At 39.3% G+C, this 14,036-nt stretch overlaps 1 protein-coding gene across 4 annotated transcripts in view; it reads left to right on the forward strand.

Moving 5' to 3' along the window:
* Positions 1 to 388: 388 nt before the first annotated feature.
* Positions 389 to 14,036, forward strand: part of LOC131029219 (uncharacterized) — a 79,032-nt gene continuing 65,384 nt past the window's right edge. For 3 of the 4 annotated variants that reach the window (XM_057959637.2, XM_057959638.2, XM_057959639.2), the window contains exon 1: positions 390 to 2,899. In XM_057959637.2, the coding sequence (XP_057815620.2) occupies positions 662 to 2,899 (2,238 nt within the window). In that variant the 5' untranslated portion in view covers positions 390 to 661. Of the gene's footprint in view, positions 2,919 to 14,036 lie in introns of all 4 variants that reach the window. The other variant, XM_059218134.1, reaches the window with a different exon arrangement.

The raw sequence follows: 14,036 nt of genomic DNA on the forward strand, positions 1-14,036 counted from the left end.
TGGGAAGGTTTAGCAACTATGTGAACCTTTTGGGGATCTATCTCTCCCTAACAATTGTCAAGAATTATTGATGTAGCTAAGAGTCTGATGCATATTATATATTGTATTGTAAACCTTTTTGGATTTTAATAGAAGGGAGAAACTCCTTTACAACACTCACCCAGATAAATTAAAAAATTCTTAAAAAAACATATAAAAAAATCTTAAATACAACGAAAAAAAATAAAAATAAAAATTTAAACCATCGTTTAAAAAAAATAAAATAATTAAAAAAGCTCAGATCAAATATTTATAGATTTAATTTAGATAGATGTATTCAGATATTATATAAAATTTAAGGAAAATAAAAATTAGTATAATTTGATGGGAGTGAAAGGGTGGGCAGTTGATATAAGAAGACCCCGGTTACAGAGCAGAACTCCCCATTCCAAATGAAAGCCGGAGGAAAAATTAAAGATGAGCAGAACCATGGGATGTTAAACTCAGTAACCAAAGTCTTACTATAATTGTTGAGCTGCGTGAGTGGTGGACAATTGGACATACATCATCAGTCATGAAGCAAATGAGGTATTCTACAGGTGCAAGTTCAAATGGTTGTGGTCTCGTGGATCGGTTATAACAAGGTATCGTGTATCTGCGCGGAAACATTTTATTTCAAATTATGGATAGCTTAGCATTACTATCTTCCACTACTACCCTCTACCGCCCTCTGTTTAGCCCTCCTATACTAAAATTTAGAACCAACTGCATATTCAAATCCAAAAGCAATAAAAAATTGCAGTTTATTGCATGTCGTTGCAGTTTGGGTAAGGGTGAGTATGGTGGTTGGGATGATTTTGATCGTTCCAATGCTTTGAGATCGAAGAATGGTATTCTAGGAGATTGGCTGCAGAACTGGGAAAATGATAGAGGGAAATCTTTACTTGTAATGGGTTTTGGAGTCGTGTTTGCCTGGTCAGTTGCAAGGCCCAGAGCATTGTGGTGGGTGTGCTTGCCACTCTGTGGCTTTATGTTGCTACTCTTCTTTCATGATTATACTACACAGGATGAGAGCTCTAGGTCTAGGTCTAGGTCTACTGCTACACCTAATTCGAACAAAACTTCGTCAGAGCAAGATGGCATTAGAATTAAATCTTCCTTAACAAATCAGTTTGCAATTTTGTATGATGTAATGCTAAATTTTTTATCTTTAGACAAGAGTGCACAGGAAACTCTTTCTGTGCATAATGATATCAGTTTTGGTGATCTTTGGCAATATCTAAAAACAATTAAGGCCGCAGTCTCAAAATCCAATAAATCTACTGAATCTGAGTCTTCGTCTAAAGAGTTCAAGTTGGAACCCCAAATTTGGAGACGGATTCTTGAAGAGGATGGGCTCGATGGAGCAGGTGTATCAGACCCAAAACTCGGATATGCTGTTTCTAAATCTTCACCTGTTGTAGCAGGGGCCAAAGACATAACTTTACGTAAAAGCGAAAGACAGAGAAAATCATCAGAATCAAGAACGAAGGAGTTGATCACCAATGGATACTCACAACAATCATTAGTTGCTGAATTAGGACAGGGTAAGCTTAATGGAAGGAAAACTCACTCTGGTCCTGTCCAGAGCGCTCACGGTCAGGAAAGAGAAATTAACATTGTTGATTTGGAAAGGAGCAGAAAGGGAGACAACAACCAGGGTGAAGAATGGAGAAGGAAAGTACGTTCACAAAATTCAGATGAAAGTGCTTCAGAGGAGCCCTCCACAACTAATTGTGGGTATGAGAGGGATCAACGTCCTCACAAAGATGGATCCGTTTCCTTGCAGTTAGGAAGTAGCAAGCGAAGTGAGGAATTTGGTTTAGAAGGCCAAAAAAGTTCTTCCAACTATAGGGGAATGATCAGCCAATCAGCAGAACATCAGGATGAAGAATATGCAGGGCAACAGAGGTTTGATGTATTACATAATTACACAAGAGGAAACTCTCAGGCCGTTAATAATCATGTCAATGTTCCAATGCCATCTAGTGGGATAAATGAAAGAGTTAAAAACCCCTTAACAACATCTGCTGCAGGAAATGAAGGGATAGTAATTGAACATGGGCTTTTGCAAACGGATAAGTCCTCTTCATTTTTCTTAGATGGAACAAATATTCTTCAAACTTCCTTGCATCTTTCCGAAGCAAGCATGATTGAAGAGCCAAGAATTAGCACACAAGATGGTAGTCATGAACGCAGAGGAAATGTCAACGACAGATATGGAGAACAGAATGGTGTTACAGAGAAGAAGTCTCTGGTGGACAATTCTGATTCTGACTGTTACACTCAAGCTGCAGTTAGCCGGAGAAAGGTTGCAGCCAATTCAAGTCAATCAGAGCATTCAGAAACTCCCAAGGCCCAAGATTTACCATTCTCAGAAAACGTAAAGGAGTTCTTTCAAATGTGTCTAGACAAGGGAGGAGCCCTTCTGAAAGATGCTAAAAAAGGCTTGCAAGGGAAATCTGAAGTAGTTGATGCTGAAGGCATGTTATATGAGGCTGCAGTTATATTTTCTACAGCTTCTGCTCTTGACCCTTCAAGCTTGGTAGCTGTAGGACAGTGGGGGAACACCTTGCTTGTTCATGGAGAATTTAAACTAAAACTAAGCCAGGAACTAAGGAGTTTGCTTCAATCGAGAAATTATTCCTTGTCTAAGAAGGCGCAGAGATACCAGCCTGATGAGTTGAGGCTAGCTATGATGGACAGAGACACGATTGCAGAAACTTTACATCAGGTGTGTGAAGAGTGTGATAAGCTTCTAGTTGAAGCCGGAAGGAAGTACCGGAAAGCATTGCTGTTGGATAAATATGATTTAAGGTCTTTGTATAACTGGGGACTTGCACTTTGCTTTCGTGCTCAGCTATTTTCAGGAGGGGGAGAGGTAAAAACAAAATTTTCAAGTATGTCTCTTGCTAATAAATGGATGGTTTTCAGTAATTTTTGGAACTTTTATTTTACAATTTTTCTGCACTTCAAATCTTCTGTCCACATGCCAAGTTCTTGTCAGTGGAAGGGAAAAAATGTAACCTACTTTGTTGAAGGTATAAATATACTAGGGAGCTTCCCTGTAAATAAAATTCGAGGAGTGAAAGACTATAACTGTCAAATTTACAAGTGTTAAACCAAAAAATGCAAATAGAAAATTCTTTTGTTACTAAGAGGAAGCACCACACTGTAAATGCTCAGTCATCCACTACTATCTGTTCTCAAAGATTCATGGGCCCACCAAACTTTAGGACTGAATTCATTGTAGCATATCTGGTTTCTTTTCTTTAGTCCTTCCGATCTTTTTCTTGTAGACAAGTAAATCCGATAAAAATACACTTCAACACTAAATCATTGGCTGCAATGCATATCCAACATTCATTTTAGTGCTGATACTATGTTCACTGATCACGCATCATGTGTCTACACTTTACAGTCTTTCAGCCCAATTGATCTTGTTATACAACATTATCTTTGAACTTCCCAAGCCCTTACCTTGTTATGCATCTTTATGCAAGTCATACTCATGACATTTGACAGTAAAGAAGAGACTGAGAGGTACAAATAGATTTTATTTTGGCAAGAAAAATGGGAATGATAAGTGAAAACCTTCAATTGATTTGTAAAAGAGATCTTGACTGCTGCAAAATTGGCACTCATACCTTATTATTAAAATTTAAAGGACCTGAAATCTCACAAGATACCATGTACACACACATTGTATATTCATGACCAGCTCATTAATGAAAGGACATGTGATACACGAGCAACCAGTCATTGTTAGCTGATGGTGAGAACAGTAGGGACTCAATTGTATTTATAGTGCAGAATTTTTTACAGTATTCCTAAAACTAAAAGCAATGCTTGACACATATCCTTTTCATCTTTTACTGGATTCTCCATCTTTTTGCAATTTAATGAGCACATGGTTGGTTCTATTCTATATGTTTTAGAACCCCACTAAAACTTGTATAGGAATCTTTCAAAGTTTAAATCATTGGTGAAAGCCCCGTTGCTTTTATGGGTCCCTTTGATTGTATGGCATTGAGAAGGTTGTTCGTGAATGTTCTTCAACCTGCTAGTAATCTATGTTGCTGTGGCACCGCCCTTTGTGTTCTTAGCTTGCATATAAATATATCACAATATAAAAATGGTGGATTTCAAGCTGGTTATACATTTCTGAAATCAAGGGTTCCAATTCCATGTTATGTCTGTCTGCTAGTTTTCCAGTCCCTTGAGTTCTTATAACAAAATTATGCTTATTATATATATGGTTTGATTGTTATAAATGCTGTATACTTTCCATGTTTAGTAGTCGGGATGTTGTAATATCCCTGTAATTTTTTTTGTAACAATAAGAGATACAAGCAATCACCACAACCCGTTAAGGTTAGAGAAATAATCCAAACTGCTGAAAGGGAACCCTTCCACCTTTTGTTCACCGAGAGCCCAGTCTGGGAGGATGAGAGCATACAGTGTTCCGGGGATCGTTAGCAACAATAATCAAACTGAAATTACAATGCCTGGGCGGCAAGCCAGCCCCTTCTGCTTATCTAGCAGGATAGAAACCAAACTCTTGGCGGTAAACCGGCCAAGGGAAAATGACAAGAAACTGAAATTCAATCACTCTACCGCATATTTCAACGGGAGGACATTACATTAAACTATCACTCTACTGCATATTTCAGCAGGAGGACAATTGCATTAAACTTATCACTCGACCACTTATTCAGTGGGAGGACTGAGTACATAAATTGAATTTCAAAGTAAGAAGGCGGCTAAGCCAGCCTCTTCCACTTATGCAGTGGGAATTACAAAATAAGGACAGCAAGAATGATTGATTAGTACTACTGAAACAACCTTACAAAATTAGAGATGAAAGGAGGAGAGTAATGCAGATTTCTACAGCAAGAATATAATTTTCTGTTACAATCAATCTGCAAGCTGAAAGTACAAAACAACAGCCCATGGAAACACCTAAATGCTCATAACTCCCTCATTTCTCATCCAATTTGACTCAAACCAGTTCCAAACCCACCATAATTCACTCACAACAGCAATCAATCAAAACCACGACCCAAACAACCCAACAATTATTTGGCATGCATCCCAATGCAAGCACAAAACCCAACGCTAGACCTAGGAAGTTCGATTTTGTCTAGAAAAATCATTGCTGAATTAAACTTGCTAAAAACTTACATAATGTATCGCCATGGCTAGGAAGGAAGGATGAGCTAGTACCCAGAATGATGGAAACGCCTGGTTAAGAGGTGTGAGCAAAATATACTTTCAGCAATCCCACGACCAGCAACTAGAAAACACTCAAATCCCACATAGAACACTCCACAATCTGCAACTCATTCACCAACAGCAATGGGAATACAAGGACACAGCTAGGTACTATCTTGCAAGTACGAAACTGAGACTTAGCTAGGAAGCCATACTTCGAAGCTCAGATTTTCAGTAGCCAAACCGGTAGCATAGCGATGCAATTTTCAAAGATGTCCCAAATGAGAGCCCAAGGCTCTTATTTATAACTTTCCAACAACCAAAATCAAATGCAAATTCCTCCAAACGCCACTTTTCATAAGTCAAACCTCACGCCAAAAGGGAAGGGACCCACGTTAATCACTTGGCAAATAATGGAGATGCAATATAACATAATATTCCTCTAAAATATTTTGCCATCCCATAATACACATGAGTTTCGCCAAACACTTAGGATAAAATAGGCATTAATCCCAAATTTAATAAATCAGTCGCAAATAATCAGATTAATTAAATATTAAACCTTAGGATAAGGAAATAATATTTAATTATGTCGCATATGACTCCCGTACTGATTATTAACACAACTAGGATGAAACCGAGCCAGGATGACCACAAAACTACTGCAGAATCAGAACTCCGTCTACTGCCAAAAATAGAATTGTGCCACACTGCCACTTACTAAAAATAGTAAGTCAAGAACTAATGCTCAGAAAAGCATGATCATCGCGTCCAGAGGCGAAACATGGAGTCCTTAGTAGGACAGTAACACCAGAATGGCCATTCCCTGATTTACTAAAAATAGTAAGTCCTCGTTTCATCAATGCTGGACCCTCATTCTTCATTCCACCTAGCCTACGGGTCTCAGGAATAGGCTAATGGACCACTGGAAGGTCATCAGTGAGAAGGGGACATTATAGATGTGGTGTGAATTGGGTGCTAATTTCACCTGGCATTGCCAAGCCAGAAGCATGCTTGTCTTTGACTTAAACACTATTGCTTGCTTTGGGCACAGATTCTTAATGCATTTGCTACTTCATGGAACTTTTTGGCAGAGTTTTTCTGTGGCATTGCATATTGAAATGGTTCCTAGTTTGATTGATTTCTTCCTCTTTGAATTAGGCATGCTTTGTTTCACTCTTTGCCAATCTTTGTGCATAATTTTGCATGGATACTCCATCCATTTTGTTAACCAAACATTGACAGCTCAAACACTTAAGGCTTGGGTGTGATTCCTTCATCACTTCGCTACTTTTCCTTGATGAGTAGGTGGAAGATTGAGGTGGCTTTGTCACTTGAAAGGTGCGCCACTTGAGATTTGTCTCGGTCATTCTTTGTCTTCTATCCATTGCCGAAGCTATCATCAGGAGGAAACTCTCCGTCTTTTACTTGGACTAGTCCAATGCTGAGCAATTTTCAAGAATTGTTAGGTTAAAAACTTGACCATGAGTGGACAACTTGCAACTTGATTGAGGAAAAACTTAGTTGACGTTGATTAACACAACAAGTATGACCTGATTAATGACAACAAATGGGCAAAGTGAGTTTGTATGGCTATGATAATTGGCTCTTTTTGGGGATGACAAGACAAACTTGGACTATATGAGAATTTTAAAAAATCGGGTATAATTTTTACCAATATATCATCTGCTGGGCAAGAGAGTCAAGCCTATACTAATCTACCTAAACAAAAACCTAGAATGAAACAATAAACAAACACATTACGCAAAAAGGGCAAAACATTACAACAACATGAACATTGACAACACATCAATCACCTACCTTTGACAAAAAGAAAAAACATAGTGGCTAGACAAAGTTGTTTATAGGCAAGGAAAAATGACAACTTCTTTGTTGAAGTTGAGACTTTAACAAGACATTGTGAAAACCTCTATAAAATTCTCATGAAAAGCCAAGGTTCAAGAATGTAGGAATGATCATGTAGCAAAAAATAAGCACAAATTGAGTCTTGTGCATTGGTTCTAGATGCTCCTCAAGGGAAACCTCTCCATCTTATGGCTGTATCACATCTTTAGGAATTTAATCACCACATATCTGATTTGATCCTCCTAACCCATTACTTCGGCATACTCAATCTTGAATCAATCAAAGTATCACCCCTTGAGAAAGGTTGAAACTATTGAAGAAAAATCTCTTTCAATTTCTCTTAGCTTTCCAGATCTACAATGGGTATTGGTTGTGCACCTTCAGCTGGCAACACTAATTCATCATTCTCATTAGTTGAATCTTCATTTGACAACCCATCCAAATCTGAACCTTCAACCATTAGATCATTCATCATTATCAAAGTATACATTTTGAAGAAACGTATCATCTTTTGGCACAAAAGTAGGAAATGATCTTCTAGTGCATGCATTCCTCTTTAAACTATGGGTCATCCTCAAAACGAACATGTTGTATGAAAATATCCATCTCTAGAAGTAATCCTTGCAATGTGCCCTCACATGTTGGTGGGCATTGGGCAAACTGGATCTCCTTGGTTTCATTAAGACAATTTGTTTTAAAGAACACATCCATTAGAGGAAGAAAACAATTAAGACTCCTCAGTATCAATTGCATAGCTGCGATTTTTTTACATAGAGGATGGAATGGAAACATAAGTTTTAGGTAACATATTTTCTTCTTCATACGTATCCAACCCTTGCATCAACTCATTGGTAATTGTTTACTATCAACTTCTAGTTCTTCATTGGTGTTCTTGTGAGATTTTGAAGATGAGGATGAGTCAAAACTCAAGATAAGATTCACCGTATCTTCAACAGCTCACCTGCTCTCAAGTTGTTGCAAAAGAATATCTAGGTTTTGCAATGAATCTTTTGACATACCTTTGACATAATACAAGCCTTCAGAGCCACATCATCTTCAAAATTAAGTATCTTGTTTTCCATCCAACTTTGCCTGATGGAGGCCCATTAGAGAGTCCGTCAAATGTGAAGAAAAATTCATTTGATGAATGGCACATCTTTATTCATGGTGCAATTAGTGGCTTTTGTCTCAATAGAAATAATTGGATCATCATTAAGCTCATCAGATGCTTTTGAGATTTTCTCTTCTTTAGCAAATAGGCGATATGCATTTCCTTCTAGTCCTGACATAAAAGATGGTTCCCTTTTATCATGGAAATTGAATAATACATTTGCTTGTGAGGTAGATGGGAAAATCAACTCAACTAATGAAGGGGAAAAAATAAGTTTTTGAAAACACATCACCATTGGAGTTTCCTTTGATCGATCTTCTTCGAACACTTTCCTACTTGCAGCATTTTGACTCTATGAACATGTGTAGTCATTTATAGTATGCACTTCTTAAGTATGAATGGGTTTACTTTGAAAGCATCTATTTATAGGGTTGCCAATGGCTTCATCATGAAGATGTTATAGGTTACCCAAGAACCTTTGATCGCTTAATTTTGAGTTAGCAATGAGTTGCATTATTTGGAGCATCTTCAGAAAATTTATAGCACTGTGTTTTTCTGTCACATGGAATGAATAAAAGGTGTTTAAGATGATTTCAGGAGGGGCCTTTGATGCAATTCTTTCAGATAGAGGAGGCACTCTAAGATATATTTTTTTTCTTCCTTGGAAGCTACCCTTGATACTTCTACGTTAGAGCATTATACTGAAACTATCTTTTCATTTAAGTCACATTAGTCACTACTTTTTGTAAGAGAGGCTCTATAGAACTTGGGACCATTTGCTTGGTGGAGCCTTTATTGATTTTGCTAGGGGTCATCATTTCATCTTCCATCTTTACTGCCTCTTCTTGAGCTTCTCCTAGTTTGTCAATTGCATAGATTTGATCGATAAAACAATCTTTGATGGAAACACATTTGTAGGAGTGTTTCTAGAGATGATTTCAAAGTTGATTTAATTCTTCCAATGACATAGTTGAATTGAGCTACAAACTCCCTCATTGTCTTGTTGTTATCTTTCTTTGCATTGGAGAGTTCAGAAAATAGAACATGACTATTTTCAATTGGTTTGAAGTGTGATAGTGTTGACGTTTCTAAAGTCGCAGAACTACGACTTCATCTGGCCAACGCAGAATATAAATTGCTAAGAATCCTATCCTCTCGAGATAATGAAATCCCTAATGCTGTGTGAATTTGATCAATGGGGATGACCTCAATGTTTTGTTTGTCAGGTCTTGACTGCAGGATAGCTTAGTAGTTTGATGTGTTTTGTTGGAAACACAAAGGGGACTTATGGTTAGACGGAATTGGTTTCGCACAGGTTCCCTAGAGTTTACAGTCCTATATCATCTGATTTTGCTTCTAATTGATGTTATTTCAGCTTGACTGGATGGTTTCCTTAATGAAAAAAGGGAAAAAGAGAGAGGGATAAAGAGTGAATAAGAATAACTAACTAATTCTAACTAAGACAACATATTTCAACACATAGACGGAAGTCTTAATATAACTAGAAATTACTTTGCCAGCCAATTAGTATAACTAGGTAAAAACCAGTGCAATTGCCTAAGGGTTTCGAATTTTCAAGCTATTTAGATATGATTGATAGACTCTTACACCTATTTATCCAAATCTAATAACCGCACTCAGCACAAAAGGGGTTCAGACTAACCATGCAGAGGAAACAATAATCAACTATTTCCTGATGGTATGAACCAAGATTTTCCATCAAATATATGCATAAATAACTGTCTAAAATTAAACACAATTGCAGAAATATGAAATAAATGGAGAAGAGGACCATGCACTCATAGTAAAACAAACACAGCTCTAACATCCATCAAATCTTGTATGTATTTTGCCAGAGTTTTTGCAACAATCTTTGTTTTTTCTCTCCTTACAAAGAGGAACAAATTCCTTTATACAGAATTCCAAAAACGGATGAATGGCCAAGATTAAACTTATACAAGTGGGCCAGATTCATCCTCTATCAAAACTGCCCATACCCATAAATGGGAGGCAAAATATCAGCTACAACAAAAGGAGAAACAATAACTACCAAAAAGGTAATTAATAACTACCCAAAAAGCTGCTCCAAAAAGTGCACATGCACGGAGCTCAAGATTTACAACTGTTTTGGCAGTTAGAAATGAACTTTATGCCTAAAAAGTGCTTTTTAAGATTTTTAAAAGAAACTTGCACTTTATGAAAGCACTTCTTCCTTTTCTGCTGTAGACCCTTTTTCCAAAAATTCATCCTTGTTGTGCAAATACTCCTTCCAGATGTCCTGACCCGCTGTACACTCTGCCCGAACATATTCTTGAAATCTGATGCATAGCTGGAACAACACCATGCTTTGGGGCATGGGAGGATGGCGTATTTTATATTGCATACCCTCCAAGTGGCGATCTACATGCTTTAACCCCTCCTTCCAGTCAGACTGATGAGCCTCAAAACTTAATATGTCCGAATGCAACCCACTGACAAACTCTAGGTCCTCCATGGAGTATGCGACCTTATCAATTCTCAATCTGTCCTCCCAATCTGGTTGTACTTGATCATCGGACAAACTATTTTTCCAACCTAGAACCATTGATTGGAGGATCTTTCCACCAAGATCCCTCATGTTTTTCAAGATTTCCTTGCATTCCTCCTGCTCTTTATTAATGGTGTCTTTTGTTTCATTCTTCATGTTGTCAGTCCATTACCATTCTTTAAAAACACTGATGTTATAAGGATCCAGGATAGTGGACAATGTGGGAATCTGCGTGTGGGTCCAGAAAGAGCCCTCATGAGGGGAAGAATTGTACCAACCACCTCATGGACCCTGAAACACTCCTTTACCTCGAACAATTTGACAAGAATGGTCTCTCAGTGGTGGGCCATTTCCTTTACACCTTCAATGATCCGCTCACCCTTTTCCCTAATGTCTCGAATCCATTCCTTGACAACTTTGGCGGTATCACGTACTCCTTCAAACTCTGTTGTAGTCCTTTGTGCCAATGCCAATGGGGGAACATGGGATTTAGGGGCATGTTGCAATAGTTTTAGCAGGTGATCAATAAATCCCTCAGCCTGCTCAGCACGAACTCGGTACATATTTCTCTCAATAGTCATTTGGTCGAGTTGTCTGAGCATATTCTGCACGGAATCCTTGAACTCTTCCCTTTCTTGCTCTTTAGTGGCTCGCCCCATCGGGATGGTTGCAATGCTATAATCGGCCAATGCAATTTGATCTGCTGGCTTATCGACAGGTGGGGTAGCAATGTGAATGGTATGGTTCCTCTGTTCATCCTTGGTGATCCGGGAGTAGGTCTTAGGCTTTTTCTTACCTTTGGACTTTATCTCTCCAATGCGAGAGAAGATATCCACCAAGTTGATAGGCGGCTTGACGACTGCTTTTTGCTGTGCACGAGCAATTAGCGAGTCTTGAGGGATGGTCTGTTCGGATGTTATGGCCAAATTCCCACTTTGCTCCTTAGAGGTTTCAGTTGGTTCACTACCTATCTGCAATTGATCTGTCATAGAAGGAACAGATGTAGTATCCAGTCCTTTACTCATAGCTGAGTTCTCCCCTACCTCACTAAACAACTGTTGGGTATCCCCTTGTGATGGTTGTTCTTCAGTTTTGTCGGGTTCTTGGGTCTCATCCCCCTTTCGTTCTCCCTCAACGGTGGTGTCATCCTTGTCGGCGCTATTCAATTGTAATTCATGCCGACTCCCCTGGGTGAGCTCACACCTACTAGCCTCTTGATTAGGTGGAATTTCTCCCTCCTCAACTTGATTTCCAGGTTCATCAGAACCAACGATCTTGACTTCTGCATCCAGCTCACCTTGTGTTGGAGGATTATTAGCCTCGAATGCATCCACATCACTTTGGGAGGGCAGAGCAGGTATATAGTCAAGCTCGACTACGTCATCCTCGGAACTGGGGTCTTTGGATGACGAACTGACTTCCGGCCTTCTGATAGGGATCTTCCCCCTTCTAGTTCTTTTTGATGTCCGAGTCCCTCTATTAGCTCTGGCTTTCTTCCTCTTCTTTCCGGGTTTGTCAACCTCTTCTTTCGGTGCACTTGAGGTTCCCCCATCCTCCGAAGACTAGGAATCGAGACTGCCCATCATATGGTATGTAAATTGAATTCCTTCATGGGTTAGTTTCTCAATCTGTTGGGATAACCAGTGATTGGTATATCTTCCTGAGCTGCCATAACTGCCTCAAAATCAGTAATCGGGACTTGAGACCAATCAATGCTCGGCAAGAGATATTTTACTGCCTCAAACTCTTGGACTTGCAAGCAATTGCCATAATCTGTCACTTGATCTGGGACCTGACGATACTCATAAAATCGCATTCGCTGCACACTTAGCCTTGAATACTCACGCCGTCAGACCTCATAGTCATTGAAACAATTGCTCCAATAATCCTCAATTGATGCCTTCACTCTGTAGCGCCTGCCATAGGCTCTTTTTGCCAAATTGTCATGATAGAAACACTTCCTTGGGAAATGTTATTGTAGGCCATAAGATGCTAATTCAGCAAGTGACTCATCAACTTGTACCGAATTCTTGAAATGCACATCGAGGGCACCCAAGATCATAGGGAAGGTGAATCCAGACTGTTTCTTATCTCTGAGTAAGCTGCCCGCTGCATGTGCTTGCCTTGTGACTTCCATAAGGACTATTTTGTCTGTGGGATAGCGTGGAGGTCAGAATGGAGCTCCCTCAAAGCCGCCTATCCTGATATAGGTGAACCTAGGGAATTGAATAAACCATGCGCCATACTTTTGTACCAAAATGGTAGCCTGCTCTGAGAGCCTTATGTGCAATCCCCCTTGCATCAACCTGACTAGGCGCATTGTAAAGGCGTCATTGACATGCTCATATTGACCAATTGCATAAGCAACGTTGTTCTTTTCTCTTTGAGCAATGTCATAGTAGTGCAGTTGAGGGTAGCATTCATACACCTTGACTTGATTTGGGCCGTTCCTGACTTCACCCTTCTTGATTAATCCTGTTAGTGGCTGGTGTCAGGCAAACATGTAAATCAGGTAGGAGGTCATGGTGAAGTACTTCTTTTCCTCAAGTTCGACCAGCTATGTATGGATATTATCATTGATGATCTGAGTGTCAAACTTGGATTTCTCGGCAAAAACTTGCTTCATAAAGTAGAACATCCACTCTTCAAAAAAGTTAGACTGAGGGAGTCCCATAACCCGACTGAGTAAGGTGACCATATCACCATGCTCGTTATGAAAGTCACTTCTGGGGGTCTTTTTACTGAGCCTAATATTCAGAGGCCTTCTCTCCTTATACCATTCTTCGTTTATCAATGTCTTGCATTTAGCAGGGTTCATGTCGTAAGCAACTTGTGCCTCATCTATAGTTGTGGCAATGGGATTATTAGGAAATGGGATGTCAAATGCTTCCCCAATGGCCTCAGGTGTGAAATCAGCTGGCACCATATTTTCTAGAACCACTAATTTGGTCTCTGGCTGATAATGTCGAGCAGCCTCAGCTACTAGCTCATAATTTTGCACGGATGGAGGGAAACCTGCTGCCTGAGCGATACCACTCTCCATCATCCACCTAGGCTTGCCATAGGCGTTAGGAGAATATACCCTATTTCTGATCAGTATCACCTATGTTCTCCCATATGCTCTGGACTTTTGACTCCCTCACTCCTCCTCTTTGGTACTGGTACTTCATCTTCTCGCTTTTGCAGGGAATGTCAGATTTAGAGACCCGAGATGTTCTAGTTGCACCAGGTGTTTTTGAGGATTCTACCGCTGATTTAAGTATTTATCCTGCACAATCGGACGCGGATTACGAGACGAGA

This window comes from Cryptomeria japonica, chromosome 3 (genome assembly GCF_030272615.1).
Source record: "Cryptomeria japonica chromosome 3, Sugi_1.0, whole genome shotgun sequence".
NCBI lineage: Eukaryota > Viridiplantae > Streptophyta > Pinopsida > Cupressales > Cupressaceae > Cryptomeria > Cryptomeria japonica.